The sequence below is a fragment of the Nansenia antarctica genome, assembly GCF_963989245.1.
Source record: "Nansenia antarctica genome assembly, chromosome: 2".
NCBI lineage: Eukaryota > Metazoa > Chordata > Actinopteri > Argentiniformes > Microstomatidae > Nansenia > Nansenia antarctica.
Window position 1 is genome coordinate 62,369,999 of NC_137675.1, and position 24,727 is coordinate 62,394,725.

Below are 24,727 nucleotides of genomic sequence, written 5' to 3' on the forward strand. Positions count from 1 at the left end.
CTATTTTCTGCAACCTTATAATGATGACATATAATGACATATAATGACATATAATGATGACATATGATGACATAATGACATATAATGATGACAACATACAGTGGCATTTCGGAAATGTAATCAAAGACTGAATTATATTTAATTAAATGCTTGAGTGACACCTTTCTGTAAACAGAATAACTTGTTTAAATGAAATGTATACACCAGGATATTGTAATAGTGCAGTAGCTACTCATGAATCCTTAGGCTGTATTTACTGTTGTAATATACTTTTCCTGTCGCCACATTAGTGAGAATCAGTCATGTTGACCAAGTAGACATGAACACATACTGTAGGTAGATCATATGAACACATACACTGTAGTTAGATCAGTGATATAGTGAAGGGCATTAATGCTAAACACACATTAATGCTTTTCTCACACCTGCATTTTGGTGTATTTAGCTTTCCCCCTGTATGTTGGGTATACGTGTTTGTGAAAGCAAGTACCGGTAGCTCATGTTGTCAACGGATGGAAAGTGGGTCAGATCTGACGAGTTCAGAGCGGATATGACCTGCATTGTTATGTTATAGACTCCATACATTCAATGACCTTTCTCATGTGTGGTGTATGCACAAAGCCAGTTGAATCCAATTCAAATATTTTCTGATGCTGTGTTCAATTCCTTTTTACACACCACTTTATGAGTCAGAGAAGGAAATTGTAGAAACGTTTTTTTTCCGCATGGACTTGAAAATGATTTTACCGGTGTGATACTCATTTATGTCCAGTTTTAATCTATATTACTTTACATTTTACTATTCATTCACATTTCATATTGCCAGTTAATGCACAAGACAAACTTGTGTTTGACTTGACTGTTTTTCTATCCCAGATAAATTGTGAAAAACAACCAAAATGCCCAGATGCTTGATTGTTCCGTCGAACTTAGACTATTTGTAGCTCTCTTTAATCTAATTCGACTAACCAAAGTGAAATGAGAGGAAATTGAGTTTATTGAGCAGAACAGAGGAGGCAGGACTGATTCATTGTCTCGGTGTAGCGATAATCCAGAGGGAAATAGAGAGAATGAAGGATATGATAGAGAGAGTCATATGAGTATTGTTATATGGATAGACATCACACCTATGCCTCACGTGCCATGTGCCACCCCGCCTGAGGACGGCAACTTAATTAATGGGACAAAAGCGCCAAATGCAAAGCAGGTAATATCAGCCACCTGTCTTTTCACCTCTGGGTTTAACACAAGCTCACTGTCAATCATGTGACTCACCCGAGAGTGAATTGAGAGAGGCACAGAGGTTCTGTAACACAACTCCCTCACACTCCTTCATAGCTTAAAGGGGAGGGAACGACAACAAATGTTTTTGCTTTAAATTGTAATTGTACAATGATACCATTTAAAAAAAATATTGAATTATTGAATTCGCAATGGAAGGGGACAGAAAGGCATATAACAGTCCAAGATTCTGCTTTAGTGGATAAAAGGAGAGATGGATTGAAATGCTGCTGTGTTGTTTTCCTGTTGCCCCATGTCACAAATCTGCTCCATTGTGAGTGCAGAGTCACCTGCTGACAGTGAAATTACCTGTTAGCGCCAGTGGTCATGTCTGGTCCCTATACCATGTCTGTGTCTGACCAACCTGGTGGAACCAGACCATCCATGATAATGGCAGGCTTCAAAAAGTAGGGTTTGAGGGCACAGCTTGAGGTTGGCACTCCAATCCAAAATAGAAAATAGATAAAGAAAAATAATGCAGACATGTTGGAACTCTGTGAAAAGTGGGTCTGGCAACCTCACTCTTGGGCTATACATGACATATGCATTCACCGCTTGGCACTGTCTTGGTATATGATGGAATGATGGAATTATTGATGATTTACAGGGACCTGTGTAGAGGCTACAATAAGGCCAGTGTTTTTGGAGAGCAGTCAGGCAAGGCCTAATCTTCTGTTGGTTCCTAGCCATGCCCTGTTTGGAATGGTTATGCACATTCCTTGGTAGACAGCAGGAGCTCAATTAAAGGCTCAGCAAAATGTAATTTACACACAAAAAGTAGCTCAAGGATATTGTTGATTCTGGCAGCACCTATTCTTTATGAACATTAGGAGTGAGAAGTATTGCAAAAAGTATAGGTTGTCGACTACTCTGCTGCATGGTTGATTATTTATATTATATATTAAGACAGACAAACAAACAAACAAACAAACATGCTGCTGCTGCAGAACAAATTGCCTCTCTGAGGACATTCAAGTTGTCTGAATCAGAATCTGAATCAAACTTAGCGCACGAATCTGTTACGGTCAGATAAGGAACCCAAGCGCAGACACAGACCAGAGACAGAAGTAGGAAAATAAAGTATAATTTATTTACGGACTGAGGCAGAGAATGGTCGTAAGGCAAGCGGGGGGGGGGTCAGGCAGGAGAAGTAGTCGGCAGGCAGGCAGGGGTCTAGGCAGGGGGAGAAGTCGGCAGGCAGGCAGGGATCTAGGCAGGGGGAGTAGTCGGCAGGCAGGCAGGGGTCTAGGCAGGGGTGTTATGTTAACACTAGGAAAAGAGTCAAGTGTGGCAGAACCCCAGAACAGACGGACACAAGAGGCAAAATAACAATAAAAGGATTTATTAAAATGATGGACAAAATAATAAACCTACTCTAACGGGGCCTAAGTGGGGGGAATGTGTGGATGCCAGAGAACTAGAAAATGTAAATTAGGTGTGAGTGGGACTGTACTCTATGTGTCTGGGTGTGAGTGTCTAGCGTGCAAAAGCTAGTGTGGTGTAGATATGTAGATGAGTGAAGTGTTGAAATATGTACGTGTACTAACCAGTCCAGAGCAGAGAGGGGGAATAGTCAGCAGGCAGGCAGGGGGGGTTAGGCAGGAGAGGATGGCGGCAGGCAGACGGGGGTTTAGGCAGGAGGATTAGTCGGCAGGCAGGCTGGGGGTTAGGCAGGAGGAGTAGTCGGCAGGCAGGCAGGGGCATAGGCAGGAGGGGTGGTCGTTAGGCAGGCAGGGACATAGGCAGGAGACGTAGTCGATAGGCAGGCAGGGGTCTAGGCAGGGGAGGCAGGTTCCTTTGGGGAGCTAGGGTAAACAAAGAAAACAACTAGAGTTAACAAAATAACAAACAAACAAAAGTCTGAAGTGAAACTACTAGAACCAGAATAGACAAAGGGAGAGCCAAACAACTAACCACATGGGTCAAAATAATCAAGCGTCGGAGGAAGGTTTCTGGGGCTTCTTATAGGGCTGCCTCTTCCTGAGTTGATAGCCACCTGCTGTGGAAGGTCCAGCTGTCTCCACTTGAGCCTGATGAGGCTCAACGAGCGCCAACGAGGCAGGAACAAGCGGAGCCGAAGAGGGATTCACAACAAGGGGGACAGGTAGCGAGACTGGTAGGACAGGGGGGCAGGTAGGGCAGGTAGGAGGACTGGTGGGGCAGGCAGGCAGGCGGGCATGTAGGACAGGCAGTGGGCTGGTGGTAACCGGTCTTGTCTTGGAGATATGGGACCAGAGGCGACGGGGAACCGGTCGGGGCTGAAGGAGACCAGTGGGAGGCAGAATGGGTTCAGGGTCAGAGCCGGCCTCGTCCACCGCAGACTGACGGGACAGTGCGTTGGGAAGGAGGTTGACAGCGCAAACATAAGGGCGGAGGGGGGGTAGAGACTGAGGATGGTGTTTGCTGGACACCGGGGCGCGGTAGTGCACTGGGACAGAGGTCAGGTCAGGGGACTCTGGCATAGGGGGTGTCTTGGTGTGGGCAGAGCTCTGAGCAGCATGAAGGCAATGGGTATGACAGTGAGGACTCCACAAACTAACTTGGCCCGTGGACCAATCAATGTGGGGATTGTGTATCTTGAGCCAGGGGAAACCGAGCACCAAGGGTGTGAGGGGACAGGCGATGATGTGAAAGCTCAATTCCTCCTGATGATTGCCTGACAGGGAAAGGGTGACAGGAGGAGTCTTAAACTGAATCTGGGCTAAGGGGGGTGCCATTGAGACCCTTAGCTCTAAGGGGCACCTCCAGGGGTTCCAATTCAATACCCAGCTGCCGGGCTACATCCATATCCATGAAACTTACATCCGCCCCGGAGTCTATTAGGGCAGAGAAGGGCTGGGATTGGCCACGCCACGAAAGATGGGCTTGAAGTAGGGGACGAGAGAGAGGGGAAGTAAGATAGGTCTGACTTGAACGTAACCCGTCACCTACGGACGGGCCAACTCTTCTAGGAGGACGGAGGGGACATGAGGATAGGAAGTGTCCCATGCGTCCGCAGTATAAGCACGCGTTGGAGTTGACTCGGCGAGTTCGGTCCTCTGACGTTAAGCGAGCTCTACCGAGTTGCATGGGCTCAGGCTCGGCAATCTCCGTGCATTCTCGGGAGACCCCGGCATAGGACAGAGGTGATGACCAGGCCGGAGCTGAGTATGAGGAGGAAGTAAACACGGCTGGGTGGTCAGGCCGTTCCCTGCGGCGCTCCCGAAGCCGGTTGTCAATACGAATAGCTAGGATGATAAATTGTTCCAGATTCTCTGGTTCATCCCGGGTAGCTAGTTTGTCCTTAAGTTTGTCACTCAACGCTTATGAAAAAGCGCTCTTGAGTGCCTCATCATTCCACCCGCTCTCTGCAGCGAGGATTCGGAACTCGATGGCTAGTTCAGCCACACTACGGGTTCCCTGATGGAGGGAGTGAAGACGTCTGGCGGCGTCCCGACCAGCGACAGGATGGTCAAAGACCCTACGCATCTCCACGACGAAGTCCTCATAGGAATTACAAACCTCCGTCTGTTTCTCCCAGACCGCCGCAGCCCAGTCGAGAGCAGGGCCCTTCAATAGCCCGATGAGGTAAGCAATGCGAGCTCGATCTGAGGTGAAAGTCTGGGGCCGTAGCTCGAATAATAGGGAACATTGGAATAGGAAAGGGCGACATGACCCAAAATCGCCACTATAGCGCTCGGGGAGTGGAGCCATGGGTGGGGGGTGGAACGGTCCGTGAGCGGGCATAGAAGGACCCGGGGAAGGTGCTGGGGGAATGAGAGATGTGTCGGGTCCGGTGACCGTGGAAGCGAGTATCTGAAAGTTTTGACTTATCTCCGCGAGCCTCTCCTCTAGATTCTGCATGTGTTGCTCGCGCACAGTGAATTGTCCACCGAGGGCCATAAGGGCGTCTGAGTGTTGCCCCAGCAGTTTGCCCTGTTCCCCGATGGCTCGTAGAACTGATGCTACTGATACTGTGTCTGCTGGGTTCTGTTCCATGGCCAGATCGTACTGTTACGGTCAGATAAGGAACCCAAGTGCAGACACAGACCAGAGACAGAAGTAGGAAAATGGAGAAATTAGCAACTGCGACTCCGCTGGCAGAAGGATGAAAGAGGAGAAACGCTTTGAAATGGATACCATTTCCACCGACATAAGAAATATTGCCTCTCACGTATTATGAAGGAGTGCACACAAAGGATACGTGCACACTGCACATATCTTATTCGTCCTTGTCCTGTACGCATCACACTATATACATATATCTTTACTGTACATATCATATTGATATTCATGCAAATATATTTACTTTTTACATAAATATTCATTGCACGTAGCGCGAGGTTGACCACCGTCCGCATTGACTTCACAGTAATGTACGTCTTCATAAGGGTAACGTTCCCGATAAGTCCAATGATTGCAATATCCATACAGTGAAGAACATGAACAGGCCCACTGTAGACAATTGACTATCATCCCCAAGTAGGCCTACACCCCATCCCTATGTATACGGACTACGAAAACTTTAAGCGCACAGATTACTGAACTATCTATTATTACTAGTTGCATCAGTGTATCCTGTCTTAGCTGTAATATTGTCACCTTTATCTTGTATTATGCCTATTGCCTTATGTCTTGTGCTGCCATGTCAAGAACCGAAGCCTACGAATTTTACTCTCTTAATGTAACGTAACAATAAACTTAAAACATGCTTGGCTTTTCTACAATACAGGTTAGATGACGAACTGCATTTCCTTGTGACAACCTTGGTACTTGTCAATGACAATAAGATTGAATCTAATCTAAAATAAAAAACATGATTTAACATAATAAATACAAAGGGAGATATGTTGTAGGCCTAGGACTACAGTTTAATCGGGAATCATATTTAATTGAATCTGTAATTATTAAACAATACTTGAATGTTATGAAATGTATTATCATAAATAATAAGGTGAACACGTTGTCGATACAGTCTGGAACATAGATATTGTTACGTCTGTAGTTTTACGACAGTTGGGACTTGACTACAGTGCCGTATTACGTTTTGTGTTACACACGTTTGTTGAATAAATGGAGTACACGCTCCGACTAGAAGCTCTGAGTTCAGGCTCCGTTATTGAACATAACATTGGCGACGAGGATGGCTGATTGTTCTCTACCTCCACCCTCTCCTTTCCTAGCAGTCCCGGCAGAACCACCGATTCCGTGGAACCGCTGGATTTCCTCGTTCGAGACATACTGTATATCCTAGCCGCCGGCTTAGAGGATGTATCTGACAAGAGGAAATGTGCGCTGTTGCGGCACTGCCTAGGAGCAGAGGGTCAGCGCGTGTATGGAACTCTCGGCACCGCGGCGAGATACACAGACGCTGTGGAACTACTGAAGCAACACTTCGCCCCTCCACAAAGCGCTCTTCTCCGCCGCGTCATATTCAGACGAAGACACCAACATACAGGTGAGACAGTGACACAGTATGTGGCTGATCTGCGGGGTTTGGCGAGCTTATGCAAGTTCGGGCCATTACAGAACGAAATGATAAGAGACCAACTCATCTTACACACGAACTGTGACAAGATTAGGGAAAAACTGTTACTGGAAAATGATGAACTTACATTATCAGCAGCTCTGAACATGGCGGTCCAGGTTGAAACAGCATTGGAATGTGCAGTTAGTTTTTCAGCCTCTCCCAGCTCACCGGCAGAGGGCGCGCACAGCCTACAGGTGCCCCTTCTCCACGTGAGTGCAGCCAGCGGCGGGGAGAGCGTTTTACTGGCCTCTCGGTCACGCGACCAGCCACACCAGCCGTGTGGGAATTGCGGCTCTTCTGCACACAATTCAAGAGCTCAGACATGCCCAGCCCGTGGTAAAACCTGCTCAAACTGCGGGAGACTAAACCACTTTCACAAGGTCTGCAGGTCTGCCCCAGCTAGAGCTTCCCAGTCACCTACCACAGTCATCCATAATGTCAGCTCAGGACGAGCGCCATTCAAAACATGCTCGTTGATGGTTGGTGATGTCACTCTGCCGCTCCTCCTAGACACTGGAGCCACAGTGTCCCTTGTGAACTTGACGACCTATACACAGTTCTTCTCCCATGTGCGCCTGGGGTTGCCCTCCACCACCCTGCGTGGCTATGCCAACTCTGAGATTGACATTGTGGGCTCTTTTCAGCTGCCTGTGAAGTACGGGGAGAGGACACTGCCGGCTTTCAGGTTCAACGTTGCACGCCACGGGACCAACCTGTTAGGCCTCGACCTGTTCAACGCCCTCGGTTTCACCCTGCTAGACACAGCTGGCTCAGAGATTCACACCGTTTCCATCCCCTGGCAGCAACAGTGGCCTGCGCTGTTCAGCGGTGTAGGCTACCTCGACACTTTTGCCCACCAGCCTCTGTTAGATCCTACAGTGATGCCTGTTATACAGCCCCTCCGCCGCTCCCCCCTGGCTCTCCACGATGACATCTCCTCTCAACTACAGAGCATGCTCGATAGCGACATCATTGAGCAGGTGAATGCATCGCCTTGGATCTCCAACCTGGTGGTGGCGAAGAAGAAGTCTGGGGGGCTGCGCATCTGCGTGGATCTGAGAACGGTAAACAAGGCCATCATCCCTGACAAATACCCCCTGCCAACGATAGAGGAGCTCACCGCCCAGTTCTACGGGTCCAGCGTGTTCTCTAAACTGGACCTCCGTCAGGGTTACCTCCAAGTGCCACTACACCCCGAGAGCCGCAACCTCACAGCGTTCATCACTCACAGAGGGGTTTTCCGCTACAAACGCATGGCTTTCGGTTTAAGCTCCGCCCCCAGCTGCTTCCAAAAGATCATGGCCTCCATCTTCGCTGGGATCCCAGGTGTGGCCATCTATCTTGATGACATCGTGGTTCACGGGGCCACCGTCGAGAGCCACGACGAGCGTCTCCACAGTGTGTTCAGTGCATTGGCCAAGCATCACCTCACACTCAATGGTGAGAAGTGTGTATTCGCCGCCCCAGCCATTGACTTTGTGGGGTTCCGCCTCTCAGCTGATGGCACGTACCCGCTGCACTCGAACACCGAGGCCATCCATCATGTCCCGGAGCCCACCACAGCCGCTCAGGTGGCCTCCTTTCTAGGCATGACGGCGTACTACCTCCGTTTCCTGCCACAGTACTCGGCCACAACCACACCACTGCGGAAGCTGTTGAAGCATGACGAGCCCTGGCTCTGGACGTCTGCCTGCTCAGACGCCGTACGCCTCCTGAAGGCCCAACTCACCTCGCCACCGGTCCTGGCGCATTTCGACCTGGCCAGCCCCACTCTTGTCACGTGCGACGCCTCTGCCACAGCCATTGGTGCGGTGATGTCCCAGCTGCAAGGGGGGGTGGAGAGACCGATCGCCTTCGCCTCCCGTGCTCTCAGCCCCACGGAACAGAAGTACTCGGTGGGGGAGTAGGAGGCCCTAGCATGCCTCTGGGCATGTGAGCGCTGGCACATGTACCTCTATGGACGGCTATTCACACTGAGGACAGACCACCAGGCCCTCATCACCCTCCTGGCCACGTCTGGCACCGGTCACAAGCCACTCCGCCTCCACCGCTGGGCCGACCGCCTGCAGCAGTTCAACTATCGGCTACAGTTCACGCCAGGACGAGACAACGTGGTAGCCGACTTGCTATCACGCTCAATCCCCAGCCCACCCACAGCCCCAACCTTGACCCCCGGACTGGACCAGGCTGAGCATGACCTCGTCCAGCTCCTCCACACACCCCTTCAGGAGACGGTGTCGCTGAAAGAGCTCCGGGATGCCTCAGCCGATGACCCCACCCTCTCTACACTCTCAACCTACATCACGCAGGGGTGGCCGGCAAGAGTACCTGACGAGCTACTCACTTACTCCAGGATCAGGGAGGAGTTGTCGGTTTGGAATGACACCTGTGTCGCTCGCGGGTTCTGCACTGTGGTCCCAGGTGTCCTTCGGGCGCGTATCCTTGCTATGGCGCACGAGGGTCACCTGGGCATAGTCAGGCTCAAACAGCGCTGTCTTGACGTTGTGTGGTGGCCAGGCATCGACAGGGAACTCGAAACCCTGGTCAAGGATTGCACTGCCTGTCTCCTTAGTGGTAAGACCAGGGCTCCAGCTCCACCCCCGCCCATGCAGCCGTTGGACTGGCCATCTCAACCCTGGGAGCACCTGCAACTGGATATCTGCGGCGAGCTGCATGGGGTACCACTTCACCAGCGTTTTCTCGTCGTGACCTACGACCTCCACTCTAAGTGGCCAGAGGTGACACCTGTGGGCTCGGTCACAGCAAAGGTGCTGATCGACATTCTCAACGCTCTGTTTGCACGTTGGGGCCTGCCCAAGAGGATCACGACTGACAACGGTCCTCAAATGATTTCCCATGAACTGTCCTCCTATCTAGTGGGTAAAGGGATCCACCACATCCGCACAGCGTTCTACCACCCTGCTGCGAACGGGGGGGTGGAACGGCTGAACCAAACACTGAAAAATGGCATCAGGGCCCACCTGGCACAAGGGTGCACGCTCACCACCAGCCTCCTCCAGACGCTGTTGCATTATCGGGCCACGCGACACGCCACTACAGGAGTCTCCCCAGCCTCCCTCATGCTGGGGCGGGAGCTCCAGCTGCCTCTCGATAGGCTCCGCCCTACACTAGCTCAGCCCCCGGTCCATCCCGTTCAAGCCACAGTCACCAAACACCAGCGCTTGATGAAGGATCGTTTCGACAGGGCCAGACGTGCTAGGCCACCTGTCATTGCTGTGTCGGACTGGGTCAGGATCCGACGACCTCATCGGGACAACAAACTCCAGTCGTTTTGGTCTGACCCTGTCCAGGTCAGCAAACAGCTTGGCCCGGCCTCGTTTAGGCTCGCCGACGGCACTCGCTGGCATGCTACCCGCCTGCGTAAGGTGCAGCCTCCCCCTGGCCCAGCGCTGGGTGTGGCCTCTTCCACAGTCTTGCCAGCCGCACGGTTGGATCAAGCAGCAACCCCGGCCTACCAGGCTCAGCCCCAAGGCGTGGAGCCACCACCAGTGGCTGTGGCTGCACCAGAGCCACGTCTGGTTCGAGCACGCAACAGGCCCAATTACTTGCGTGACTACATGACTGAATATCACACCTAGGTTGTGTGAGGGGGGGGGGAAATGTTACGTCTGTAGTTTTACGACAGTTGGGACTTGACTACAGTGCCGTATTACGTTTTGTGTTACACACGTTTGTTGAATAAATGGAGTACACGCTCCGACTAGAAGCTCTGAGTTCAGGCTCCGTTATTGAACATAACAGATATTATAGAGAGTTTCATATTGTTATGTGTTCGTTAAGCGGAACTACTGCGCAGAAATTGAGTGGGTGAAATTGTTTTCGCCTTCTGTCGGGCATTTAACTGACCAATAATAGGCAAAGCATGGGTGTTAAAAAGGGTGGGGCGAGACGCTTGTTCCCGTGCGCAACATTTAGGGTTGATTGGGATAAAGGGAAGCAGCTGTGGGAATAGTGGCCCGCAAATTCCACTTGCCGCGTGCGCACCGATTTTATAAATCAGAATCCAAATGTTCTTGCTTTGCGTACGCACCGAAACTCTCTTCTCTCGTCTATATAATATCTATGTTCCAGACTGCTTCAACAACGGAGTCAGTTTAAACGTGATTCGTCCTACTGTTCACCTTACTATTCATGATAATACATGTCATAACATCCAAGTATTGTTTAATAATTACAGATTAAGTAAGACAAGATACACTGGTGGTGCAATTAGTAATAATAGATAGCTCAGTAATAAAGTGTCTGTGCGCTTAAAATGTTCGTAGTCCGTATAGATGGGGTGTGCTTGTGGATGATAGTCAATTGTCTAGTGGGCTTGTTCATGATCTTCAATGTATGGATATTGCGATCATTGGACTTATCGGGACGTTACCCACTGAGCACTCGGGAACAGTGAATCAGGAACGGTGCTCAACTTGTCCAGCCTCGCGCTATGTGCAATGAATATGAATATAAAAAGTTTATATATTTGCATGAATATCTACAGTATTGTAACGATCCTGTATGAGGCCCGTTAACAGCTCCACCAAGGGAGTTAACTCTCTTGATGTTGTGGTTAGCGCGGCCGTCGGTTATGCGGGAGATCGGGGTTCGATTCCCGCATGGGGCGAGTTGCACTACCAGTTCACGTTCGCTACACTGGTGTCAGAAAGTTGGGATGGAAGGAAGGCCATCGGAGAGCCGTGTCCACGTGAGGGACTTGACATAGTGAAGCGTGAGGGCACGCTCTCCCGAACGGTGAGGATAGTGTAACGATCCTGTATGAGGCCCGTTAACAGCTCCACCAAGGGAGTTAACTCTCTTGGTATTGTGGTTAGTGCGGCCGGCGGTTATGTGGGAGGTCAGGGTTCGACTCCCGCATGGGGCGAGTTACACTACCAGTTCCCGTTCGCTACAGTATATACGAACAAAGATATATGTAGGCTACATTGTGATGGGTACAGGACAAGGGAGAATAAGATATGTGCAGTGTGCACGTATATTCTTTTTGTGCACTCACATAATATGTGAGGTAATATTTCGATTTATGTTGGTGGAAATTGTATCCATTTCAAAGCGTTTCTCCTGTTTCATCCTTCTGCCAGCGGAGTCGCAGTTGACATTTCTCGAGTTTCTATGCGTACGCATGGATCACAGTGTGCGTAGCCTAGAGGTGCGCACAGTTTTTATAAATCCCAAAATTGCCCTAGTGTGCGTACGCAAGCTTTATAAATGAGGCCCCTTTCTAAAGGCATATCTAGGATGAGCTCCAGAAGGTCGTTTCATGGGGCCTCATTTAAAAAAAAGTACTTGAACGTCATCTTTGACTTTCACGTAAGCACATTTTTCTAAACAGACGTAAGCATTATTTATAAAACGGGCTGAGATGGTTTAAAGTTGCGTACGTGCTTCCTTCTATAAATACCAACGCAGGTAAAATGAACGCAGGTGAATGAGGCTTGTATTAACGCCCTGTGATAGCGGCTCAATTATAGCGGCTGAATTAAGACAAGTGCTATAATATAGTGTAGGCGTTCGTCTGGAAGCGGGAGAGGGCATGATCATGACAACTAACCAGGCACATGCTTATACTCTACTCAAGTTGTAAAAAAGAAAATCAGGGGAGGTGGTGGATTTTATCATAAGAGGCCAATTTTAGCATCCCCTCGTCAGTGACTTCAGTGTCAGTAACTTGGTAAAAATGTCATTGCATGTGTGCGTGCCCCCTCGCACCTTGAAATAGCAGTAATACCACGTTCATTGATAAAATGACATAAAGTATGGAAAGAGGGGGGCGATTTTGACTGTTTTTATTTCAGGGGGGATGCCATCCCCCCTCAACTCGAGTGCTGCTTATACTGTAATAATATAATGGTCTTATTCTTATCAGGTGGTCTTATTCTTATATGGCTGCTCACTCCCTGACACCGGAGAAAATCCAGTATAATTTAGCGCATGGCCGGGCAAGGTCCGTTGTGGAACGCACTAGGCATGTTGAAGGGGAGATAGACAGCTACGGAGGGATATAAAGGAAGACTGAAATACAATCATAAACATCAGTTCCTTTTAAATCTTGAATTAAACACATTTTCTCGGCTGATAACAACATCGTTAATTTTATTACGAGCCACTTGCATGAATTACACTAGGCAGTGCGGCTCACATGCCTGAAATAACTCAGCATAACCAGTAGGTATTGTGCGTAAGTAAGTTGAATACTCGACGTCGAGCTACGATCGACTCACGTTGAAATTGTATAAATCACTACGTTGACGTGGTTTTCTACGTACGACACGGGTAAGATCAAAATTTTATCTAAGCACGTTCTATAAATGAGGCCCCTGGTGTTGTTCCGTAAGCCCCAAGCCAAAGATGAAATTAACAGAACGTAGGCATTTACTTAACACTATTTGTGTTTTACTGTGCCATTTACATTGCCATTTAGTTGTTAAATACAGCAAGAATGAACAATATCCATAACAATATCCTCTTCACCAAACAATATGCTCACAAAAGCTAATGTCAACACAGTCTCCTAATTGAATTGTGTACCTATACACAATAGTACGTATTCCCAATTGCATGTCCTGGTTGACACATTAAAGAGTTTCGGATGGTACAAAAACTAAAGATACCCTATGTGAGGGTTATCTCTATTAACTTTGAATTGCTTGGTGGTTAAGCAGTATTATGCATTAACTTTGAGTGGTTATGGCAAGGGAAGGTGTCAGCGGGAAGGCATTAGCAAACATTATCATTAGTAACAATAATTAGCAAATATTGTTGTCTTTAGCGTGATTCAAACCAGCAAAGTGCGGATTGCAGGACAAGTTCAGCACCAGTAGCATTACATTGACCACTCTTGTATTATGCGATTAGGTAAGTCTTGCCTTTGTTTCCATACCTCTCCTCTGCACCCTGCCCAGGCCTCTCATCAGCACTCACTGATTCTACTATAGCTACTAGTCCCAGGTGGTCCTACATCCAAATGTCAGACTGTTCCCTCTAACCATTGTGCCAGAACACCGCGATCCTCCGCCTCCTATCAGCTTTCAATTTGACAATTTTAGTACAATAGAGCCTGCCCAGAGAGTTTGTGACGTGACGACTTGCCTCTGTGTCCTCTTGTTGTGATTAGGTGCTCTGTACATACCGTACTGTACTTCCCAGCCTTCAACTACTGACAGTGGAATCACTTCATAACAGAAGCTTGATATATACATATCTACTGTGTCCCCCCTGTAGGAGAACCAGTGACATGGTCTGGTAAAAAGGGCTGCATGTTGGCAATCCTCAAGTCACACAAATGAGCAAAAACCTTATTTATTTTAGGTATTTTAGGTATTTTCTGGGGGTTTTGGTATATATTACGAAAGTTTAAGTATTGAAGAGCCCACTTGAACAGGCGGGTGGACTTCCAGTGACGATGTGGCAAGGAGCGGCTGCTGGCTGACGAGGCAGAGAAGCTTCAACTGTATTTGTTAAATAATATACGCCCTTTATTATTTTATATCCACAAAGTTGTCCAATAGATGAATACAAGAAAATCGCGAAAGAAAGACATCCCCAGTCTGAAAACCAACCAAGAGTCCTCATCGCAACCTCTGGCTAGCAAAGTGACGTAGCGAAGCTGGCAGCGCAGCTATGGCGTGAAGATGGTGGGAGACAACACTGAGATATTGAATGAAATTCAAATTATGAATCATGATCTGCAACAGAGAATACAGAAAGTGGGAGATGATGTGACAGCGATAAAAGATAACTTGGACTCGCTGAAATCAGACATGGCTAAACTAGGCTCTAGAACCAACGAGGCAGAGGAAAGAGTCTCGCAGGTGGAGGACGAGAATATGCACCTGGCCAACTTATCGAAGAGCATGGATACCAGGATAGAACAGCTTGAGGATCATCTCGAATTCCAGGAAAACTACAACAGAAGAAGCAATATTCAAATTAAAGGAGTACCAGAAGGCATAGAAAGGGGTCATGGAGTGACCGACTATGTGAAGGATGTGCTGCTGGTTCGATACTTCGGAGAACGTGGACTACATGTGCATCGAGAGGGCACATTGGACGGCCACATCATTGAAACAAGCATGAAGCATGTTGTGATGTGCTAAACATGCAGTTAGATGTTCGTAGCAGAGTTCCTTTTTAGCGCTAGCTATTAGCAGCTGTTTTGCCTGTGTTTTGAATCAGAGTGCGTCTCTCCACTATTTGGTTTGAGGTGGACCAACATTCATATCTTCAACTATTTTCAGATAGTTGACACATCATTTGACACATCATTTGAAACCTTATAATCAGCACTTCTTAATCTGGAAAAAACTGAGGGGAAAACAGGGTGTATTAGTGAACAGTAAATATAAACTCAAACCAAGTCACTGTTAACAGCTATTGTGAACAATCGAAAAAAACAGAAAATCATTGTGAGAAAAAGAGCAAACTGATTGAGTTGTATCTTCTTCTTTTCGTGTCCACAAGAGAGTCAGTTACAAGGCTTGGCTAGATGTGGTTCAACCACAGCTGAACACATTGCTGTCCCTTCTCATTGAACTCTGCCAAGTCCGTTGATGTGCAGGGTGTATTGAGTTGTATGAGTGACACCCTTCCACCGGTTTTTCATTCACAAAACCGTTGTCGAAGATCAGGTTATAAGTTACAGTTACACTGATGTCATGATTCAATTGTTGAATGACTTGAAGAGGACCACATACTATTGCTTTTAGTGTTTGAGAGACATTGTAAATCCATTTTGGCTTTCTTATTGACTTTTTAAAAATGCAATTTTTCAGATGACAACAATCCTGTTATACAACCAAATAATGCATTGACCATGTTATTTTTCCATTACAGCTGTGCAAAATTGAAGTTGACAGATTCACAGCTGGGTGTCATTCTGACTTTTGAAAAGCAGATTAGAGCCAAAATTGGTCAGTCAATGAAAAGGTGGACCACATGGAGAATCCTCCCCACGTCACCATCAGTAAGTGTTACAGAGGATTCGTTACCACTGACCTAGATTTGTGGCACCGCTCACTAAACTAGTCATCAAGCAGTTTTGCTTGGAGTGGCCTGACCATGGAGTCCAGAGGAGTGTGTGGTGTCAAATCTCAAAATGTGCCATTTTCTTCAGCAAACTTTCAGTTAGCGTAGAGGAAATTAGTGGTTGGGGATAATTGAATATGATATGAAGATGTCCATTGTCCTCGCCAAAAAACATTTAGACAAATAAAAAGCCCATACAGTTGTAAGCAACATGTAACCAGAGCTGAATTGCCAATGATATCATAATCTAAGCACTCAGCAACTCTGCAGTAATGGCACGTCAAATTCAACCTGTTGCAACTTTTCTCAAGTTTTTTATTATTTGCATCAGATTAATGAACCTGTACCAGCAAACCAATGAGATATAGTTGATCATATTTTCCCCTCCCAATAGTACCATGGATTGTAAAAGTGGAATTTGACAACATTCAGGATGATTCTTACAACCATCTTTTTAGTTAGTATGTAAAGGTTCTCCAAACAAACAGTAGGCTACACTGTTTAAGATATTGTCCTATTTGATTTTATACCCTAACAAAGACATGCACGGTTACATGATTTAGTAGTAATTGGCAGAGAGAGAAGATGCGACCGATGTATGCAACATTGGTCATTCAATGTTTTAGGCTAAGAGAATGTAGTAATGTGAAAATATACACTAGACCTTACCACATATTATAGATAGAGGATGGCCTACTGGTCGTATGAGGGATTATCCCCCATAGGTGCCAGTTATGTCTATTTTCACCTATTGGTAATTATTGAATGTGGAGCGTCATAGGTGTTTGAATTTGCCAACTCTCCTTGGCACGTCCTCCTAAAACTCCCATTTACTGCAGAATTATGAAAACGGTTTTTGCACATGGTTTTAGTGTTGCTTTTTAGTGGAAGCAAATCGGGGCCCTCAGTTGTGACGTCAGTAAACCTAGGACCAGCTAGTATCCTAGTATATATGAAAATAGAAATGTAGTATAAACATAGATATAGTACAAATGCAATATGATTATCTATAATCTGTGATTAATCAATCAGGCCCAGTGTTGGTTATTACAGAATTGATTTACTAACAGCAGTGGTGAAACATTGTGTTTGAGTACTACATAGACCTATATATATAGCATCTTTAGCGTATTGGCTGAAGGAGGTTAATTGATGAGAACTTGAGAGAGAGGAGCAGTATGGTGAAGAGACCTCTTTGTGTAATGATGAGTAATCTGATGTGTGTCTTATTAGAAGCAGGTAGCACCTTCAAATTTACCCGGCTCTCACAGGTGGCACCTCCAGAAATAGTAATTCAACTAGGGGCTTTTAATAGATTTGTAGAAAGGACAGTGGGTGTTTGTGTTCGATTGAGAATGTGTGTGTGTGTGTGTGTGTGTGTGTGTGTGTGCGTGCATGTGCGTGTGCGTGTGCGTGTGCGTGTGCTTGTGTGTCGAGACGCCTGAGGAGAGTTCCAAATTATCCAGCATTGTCTGAAGACTGATTAGATGAATGTCGATAACCATGACCTCTTATTCAGTCCTTCTCCATGACCAGCTTGCTTAACCTAATAACATGTCCAAGAGCCTCATTATCAGTAAGTGGGTGACCATTGTGACCCAGTGTTAACAGACTAAAAAACATCAAAGAAAGATGTCAATGAAACGCTCCATGGTCTAGCTAGGAGTGGTTGACACAGAGACTGAAGCGACAACAACAACAACAACAACAACAACAACAACAACAACATATATCTTTAATGCATTATACTACAAACTTCCCAAAATATCACAGTCATAGAAAAGATAATTTGCAAGAGTTTTAGTTAAGAAGTGAGGGAGTGAGTTAAGAATTAGTTTCCATAGACAACTTGTGCATCCTGTTCCTGTCTCCATGGTGACAGTGACTTGGATGGCGACTGGCATGTGCTGTTGCTAAGCACTTGCTTATAGCTACGGAGTAGCAGTGAAGCTCTTTCTACAGTATGACCTCTGTCATCTTCTCTCCTCCTCTCTGCTGCCCTCTCCCCTGAATGTCTCCAATCAAACATCACACTTGGGTTTATGGGCTGAGAGTAACTATAATTGCCCTCAACCCATATGCCCATTTGATTAAACATACCAGATGGACAAGAATATTGTGAAACTGACAGCTCTCTCTCTTATATCTCTTATAAACTGTAAGTATTCACTCCCCCTCATCTAATAGCAGCTATTACCTCCACAACACATGGAGATGTGTGCACCAACAGTAATGGTTGATTATGGTTATGGTTAGGGTTAGAGCTTAGATAGGGCTGATCATTATCACCACCGTCATGTATAATAATTGCACCAGTTTCATTCTAAAGCAATATTTTCATGTGAGCATTGCTTGACTCATTACCTTAATTGAGTTTGGTATCAATAAAATATGTGAATAAATTAGAGTAATCTGTCAGTTGACAAGGATAAAGGACTCTATGTAACTGGTTTTAGGGCATGATAAATTGTGATAACATTTGATTTTGGCCACTACAACTTTATGAATAGGCTATAATTTAATAGACTGATGAAAAAGAGTGGTAGTAATTTCAGAGACACAGTCAATAAACCTATAGTATGATGCAGGGTTTGATGAAAGGGACAAAGTGTATGCCAAATTTCAATCAGTGGGGTCTACTGTGAATGGTGTTCTGTAGTGTAGATATACTGTAAATAGAAAATGGGTCAAGGGCTTGGGATGAATACCCCCTGTAACAGAGACAATCAACCCAGTTTGTGAAGAAGGGTGTGGGGGTGATGGGTCAAAGTGAAAGACAATCATCTCGTATTTTTGTCACTTGAATCAGATGGAAGAGCATCCCCCACCCACAAACAGTAAACGAATCATACAGTCCATAATGATAACGATAAACCAGGTTTATTGTTTGTTTGACCGTAAGTTCACCGTAAATGATTAGGTCACATTTGCGAGTACTACATTCTATTTTCAATGGACACATCTGGATCACAATATTTTTCAAAAGAATTCTCTCTTGATTGAAGTGTAACTGTTTCTCTAAGTAGTGTAAACACCAGCACTTGAGTAAACAACACAACCTTTATTTTTTTATTTTAGAAGAATTATAAGAATTATTATTGCCTGTAATGAGAAGAAATTACAAATCGTTCAAGATTAAAGCAGGCCCTGGGGCTTGTAAGTCCCACACAGATGTTACTAATGATTTCGGATGTACAGACCAGGTAAACCTGTATATATGTTTGTTGTGGTATTCACTGTGACAGTCTTATTTCAGATGATTATCACTGTTGAATGGAGACATAAAGATCTGATCTGTCATTGACTGAATGACTTTTGCTACTAATCTGAGGCTTTGAGGCAAGAGGCTAATGGCTAGCTTGGCTAGTTTGACCAATTCCTCAAATCACCTTCATTAGCAGAGGGTATTTTCTTCTTGCAGATGTGAGATACTTAAAGTCCAGTATTGATATAGAGCAGGCCAGGGTCCTATAGTACCCAGTGGAGAAATATGAATGATTGTCTAACAAACAGAAAACAGATGTGGTTATCAAAACAAGAGGAGACTGACAAGTATTATTATCATCATCATAGCAGTGCAGTCAGTATGGTAGACAACAGCAGGACATGCTATACCTGCTGGAACGAAACCTAGGGATAAGGTGAGTATTCATAGGGGGCAGGTGTGAACGTGCTCTAGTTTTATACTCTCCAGCTTTCTCTTTGTCCCATCAGCATAATAGCAATGCACATGTTCCCATGTAGGGCTCACTGAGAACACAGTGGACTAATTACTGACCAATGATCATGGCCGTAGCTCCCCTCCATTTCACCCTTGTTACACAAATCAACAACTTACCTACCTGCCTGCCACAGCGAGGTTGGAGCAAACCTATTGAGTTTCACTGCTGAATGCCTCACTGGGTCCCCGTAAGGTCAAACATTCAAGTGGTTAAAGTCACAGGAGAGCAGGCACTGTAAATAATGCATGTCAAACATGAGAATATTGTTAGTACATATAGTTTCAGTCACAGGAAACAATGCTCTTTATGGTCTCTGCCTGGTAACAGATCAATTGTGAAAAAGAATATGAAGGCAAGCAATCAAATTTGCAGTTGCCACCACCAGTTGCCAAGGAGGTGATGTGACTTGTGCACACACACACACTCACACAGACACAAACACACACACACACACACACACACACACACACACAAGCACACTGGGCAGGGGACTTCCTCAAAAACTACCAGACACTGTGCCAGGCACACAGTGGCACAGGGCAGTACCATTCAGCAGTAAAAGCCTGGCTGATTTATAAGGACCATCAGACCTGTTTACTCCCTGGTGTGTGTTTACACCCCCTGTAGAGTATTATCTAACTGCCCTGACCTATTGCTAACCATTGTTAATAGCTTGTTTACATGGTTCCATCCTTTGAACTATCTAGTTGTGTGAATTGGGGATCTTTCAAAGCCAGATGTATTTACAAGAGGTGAGATAGAGGCCAAGAAGTAATTCTGCGTCACCAACACCCAGCTCTATTTTTAGATGCCTGCAGGGTACTTCGATTCCATCCACACACTAGGAGAGTCGATACTCATTGGATTGGATGGCTGCTCGTTAGGGTTAGGGTTAGTGCCCCTTTGTTATTCTCCAGAGTTTCGCTATGACCTCAGATACTCTGAATCCTGCTCCTCCTCAGACTCTGGCAGTGAAGCCAGGTTTCCTTGTGTGGAAACTGAGGGAGCAGCCAGTCTCCATCTTCTCTAGTACTAGGGTCTGTCTCTATGCACTATCCCCTGTGTTATGTAAAGTGGGTGTCCAAGTCTCATTCATATAGGGCCAGTTTCACAGACAAGGTTTAAGCCTAATCCTAGACTAAAAAACATCTTCAATGGAGATTTTACATTGAAAGTGTGATTTAGTCCAGGACTAGGCTTAAGCCTTGTCTCTGAAACCGGCCCATTATGGCCTAGAGGTTCCATGATGGTAGCCAAATCTCATGGCTCTGGCCACTGGTTTTATTGAGTATTTTATTGTACCATTAGTCATATTCTAACAGTCATAATTACAATTATAATCAGTATCAAGGAGACATGTTAACATTGTGTAGGCGGGTAGTTCTGTACAGATGATAATTCGGACAGTTCTGCAGTGTGCCTGACTGACTTTATTTTCATAGTTCATACCCCCATTAATTTAGATGAAATCTTACAATCTTAGATCAGAAATACAATTTTCACAGAGAAGAATGCTGTATCCCACTCTGGAGGTGTGGGAAATAAATGACCATCACTTCGGGCCCTTACTGAAGGTGTGGGGGAAATGCTCTGCTAATATACGGCTGCCATAGTAGGACCATACTTGAAAGAGACTGCATCTAGTCGTTGGTAGGCTATGCATGACAAATATTCATTGTTTTGTGTTGACAATGGAGACGTGTTGAAATGAACGTGTGCCCTTTTGTTAACGAGGAGTAGGCGAATGGTTTGATATGCTTGTCTTGCTTTAGTCATTAATCAAACGTCATAAACGTACCCTCACTCAACTCAAGTTATATAAATATGCTGGCTACAAGTGGAAACATTGCGCAGAGTTGTCTGGTCTTCGACAGAAGTGAAAAACCGAAAACGTGTATTTTGGTATCGAGAATCGTTGTTCTTATGAGTGAGTCTTATGCACTGGTTTCACCTTACCTTAGCGCCCTCGTGCGGTTGCAATAACACATACCCGGGGTGCGCCGATCAGAGTCTGGGCTATTTATTTATTTGATCAGAAACGGGGACCTGAAATAGAAACAAACTGGGTGAATGTATATGTATACATACTAATTTGCAGCTGGCATGACATATGCAAAGAAAATAAAGGCTAAATGTATCATTTTAAAATAGAGTAGGTAATGTAGGCTATATAGGCCAATCACAATTGTTTTCCGCACACATAGGCCTAAGGGGGGTCATCGCCTTCTTCTTCTTCATCATCATCATCATCATCATCATCATCATCATAATCCTCACCATCATTATGAACAACAACAACAACAACAACAACAACAACAACAACAACAACAACACGATCTGCCTCATGCATAGCATTTAACCTTTTGGGTGGTTGTAGCTTTTGCAATATTAGAAAGTTAAGAATTGCATTTTTATTTTACTTTGATAACTAATAGCATGCACAACCGTAGGGAATACAGAGGATTCTGTTGAATATATATATAACAAGTTAGAAGTGTGTGTGTGTAGACATATATTATAAAGTCTGTCGACACCATATTTTATTACATGTATATTGATATTGTATACAGTCGCCACCTTTCTCTCTCTGCTGATACAGGTTAAATAAAGGTTAAATAAAATACAGACGGTGTCGACAGACAGACTGACGCAAAAACAAGAACGTTGTAATAACTTCAGATTTTCTCCCTCAGACCGATGCGTATTTCATGACGCGCTGGGGGGAGTGGTTGGCATCGCCAATATAAACCCAGCCGATTCGCATCGAGACTCAGAAAGCAGTTGTGCTTACAAAGACATACAGAGAACAGTCTCAATCTCTGATAGGACTTGCACTCAATTACATTTGCACTCAATTCAATTTGTGTGCGAAAACCTTGCAAGCATGATCAAGAAAATGTCTCCTTCCGAGAACGAGTTTGACATCCCGGCCAAAAACTGCCACAGGATGGTGGTTCTGGGCTCCACCAAAGTTGGAAAGACAGCCATCATCTCCCGGTTTCTGAACGAGAGATTCGATGACCAGTATACGCCGACCATCGAGGACTTTCACAGGAAATTCTACAGCATTAAGGGAGATGTCTACCAGTTGGATATTTTGGACACCTCTGGAAATCACCCCTTTCCTGCAATGAGGAGACTCTCTATTCTTACTGGTAAGTTTGAATTGGATGAATGGGAGAAGAGATCAATAATGATTGCATCCTGCAGAACCATAATTCGTAAATAATAATAATAATAATAATAATAATATTTTTACCAAGTGTAGTACAATTGCAAATGATATGGATGAAAACTTGTTTGTGCACTATGTTTAATGTTGCTTGGAGTCTTGATATTGACTGTACCTTTTCTCTCTTCTCAGGTGATGTGTTCATCCTGGTCTTCAGTCTGGATAACAGAGAATCCTTCCAGGAGGTGCAGCGCCTGAAGCGCCAGATTTACGAGACCAAGTCCTGCCTAAAAAACAAGACCAAGGAGAATGTGGACGTGCCGCTGGTCATCTGCGGTAACAAGTGTGACCGGGAGTTCAACCGGGAGGTTCAAGTGGAGGAGGTTGAGCAGCTGGTGGCCGGGGTCGAGCAGTGCGCCTACTTTGAGATCTCGGCTAAAAGGAACACTAACGTTGACCAAATGTTTCAGACTCTGTTTACCTTGGCCAAACTGCCCAGCGAGATGAGCCCGGATAGTCACCGGAAAGTTTCCCTACAGTATTGTGAAGTGCTGCACAGAAAGTCTTTCAGAAATAAAAAGTTCAAGGGTGGAGACGCGTACGGGATTGTGGCTCCCTTCGCACGGCGACCAAGCGTGCACAGTGACTTAATGTACATAAAAGAGAAAGCCATCGGTGGAAGCCAAAGCAAAGAGAAAGACAGGTGTACGATCTGCTAAGGACTATGTCAGTGCACAGGATACCTGCTATGCGATGTGGTACAGCAGGCTTCTCGTCAGTGTTCGGAGTCCGGGATATCCCAACTCCTCAAACGCATACTTCAGTGACAGGGGTGTGAATCTCTGTCCTACCTCTTTCAGGAACGTGACGATGGGACATCGTCAGTTCGTCAGACATATCAATTTTAAGTCAAGGCGCTAAAATGTGATGTGGCTTCAGAGAACCACAGATGTTCTCGTCACCAATATGCTGTAAAATCTGCCTCTACTGAATGGAGTATGTAGCTATTGCCCACCTGGTGGGGTGGCACTTCGGGACACTTGTTTACATTTTGCTATTTTTATAAATGGGATTGAACTTGAATATTTGCTGCATTATGAACAAATGTTATTCTGAATGTATATTTATTCTTATGTCAATGTTTACTTTTATACATTTAAAACTGAATGGAGAGAAAATAAAACATATATTTGAAAATTACAATTCTGTATGTCATCCTTTTGCTGCTGGTGCTAGTGGTAAATATCCATGGTCTCAGGTGCTTTCAGTGACTGCCGCGTTTTTAATGCCTCAGTAGGCTATAGTCCGTATGACAAGTGATTGGCTAACTCATTTCAAGATCAGGTTTAAAACATGGAGCCACAAAACAACTGAAAATGTATCGCCTACATGTTGGTAGTTTCAAAACAACATTAAAATGAAAGCAATCATGATGTGCAGATGCACAGTTGGGGAAAAAACTGTTGTCTTCAGCTCACACACACTACACTAATCAATGAAACCCAATTTCAATTAATTCAAAGACTGCATTATTGCTCGAATTTTATTATACAAAAATAGGGGGAAAAAGGACAATTTACAGTACAAACAACTCGTGCTGAAGTCAGTGTTTTAATGAGGTGAAATTCAATTCAGATTACAAATGACCCTGTCAATGAGGGGGTGAATTGTGAAGATGCTGCTGCACGAGTTGCTTCGAAAGGCATACGAAAGGAAAAGGAAATAAGGGCATAACAGGAAACCAAAAGTTGGTGAGACAAAAATAATTACACATAATTCAAATTATTAGCATTTTCATCATAAATCTAGTCTTTTTAGTCCTCATGATAATACAGAAGGACTTCGATCCATGTTTGTCGGCACTGCCTGAATTCAGTCCAGTCTTTTTCAACTTTCTGTCAAGATGCTTTGGGGACGTCAAACATACACAGGCTCTTGTACTTCTGCAGTAACTGGTTTTTGGTGCAGACTTGCTCCCTCAGCGTTCCCAGCTGC

General features: G+C 45.4%; 1 protein-coding gene across 1 annotated transcript; it reads left to right on the forward strand.

The window, feature by feature from the left end:
- Window positions 1-22,441: 22,441 nt before the first annotated feature.
- On the forward strand, window positions 22,442-23,451 carry LOC308151978 (dexamethasone-induced Ras-related protein 1-like; the record flags this gene model as incomplete). The annotated part of the gene is made up of 2 exons (XM_080524882.1): window positions 22,442-22,715; window positions 22,925-23,451. Exons 1-2 carry the CDS (start codon window positions 22,445-22,447, stop codon window positions 23,449-23,451), a joined length of 798 nt encoding a protein of 265 aa, XP_080381008.1. The 5' UTR covers window positions 22,442-22,444.
- Between the last annotated feature and the right edge of the window lie 1,276 nt (window positions 23,452-24,727).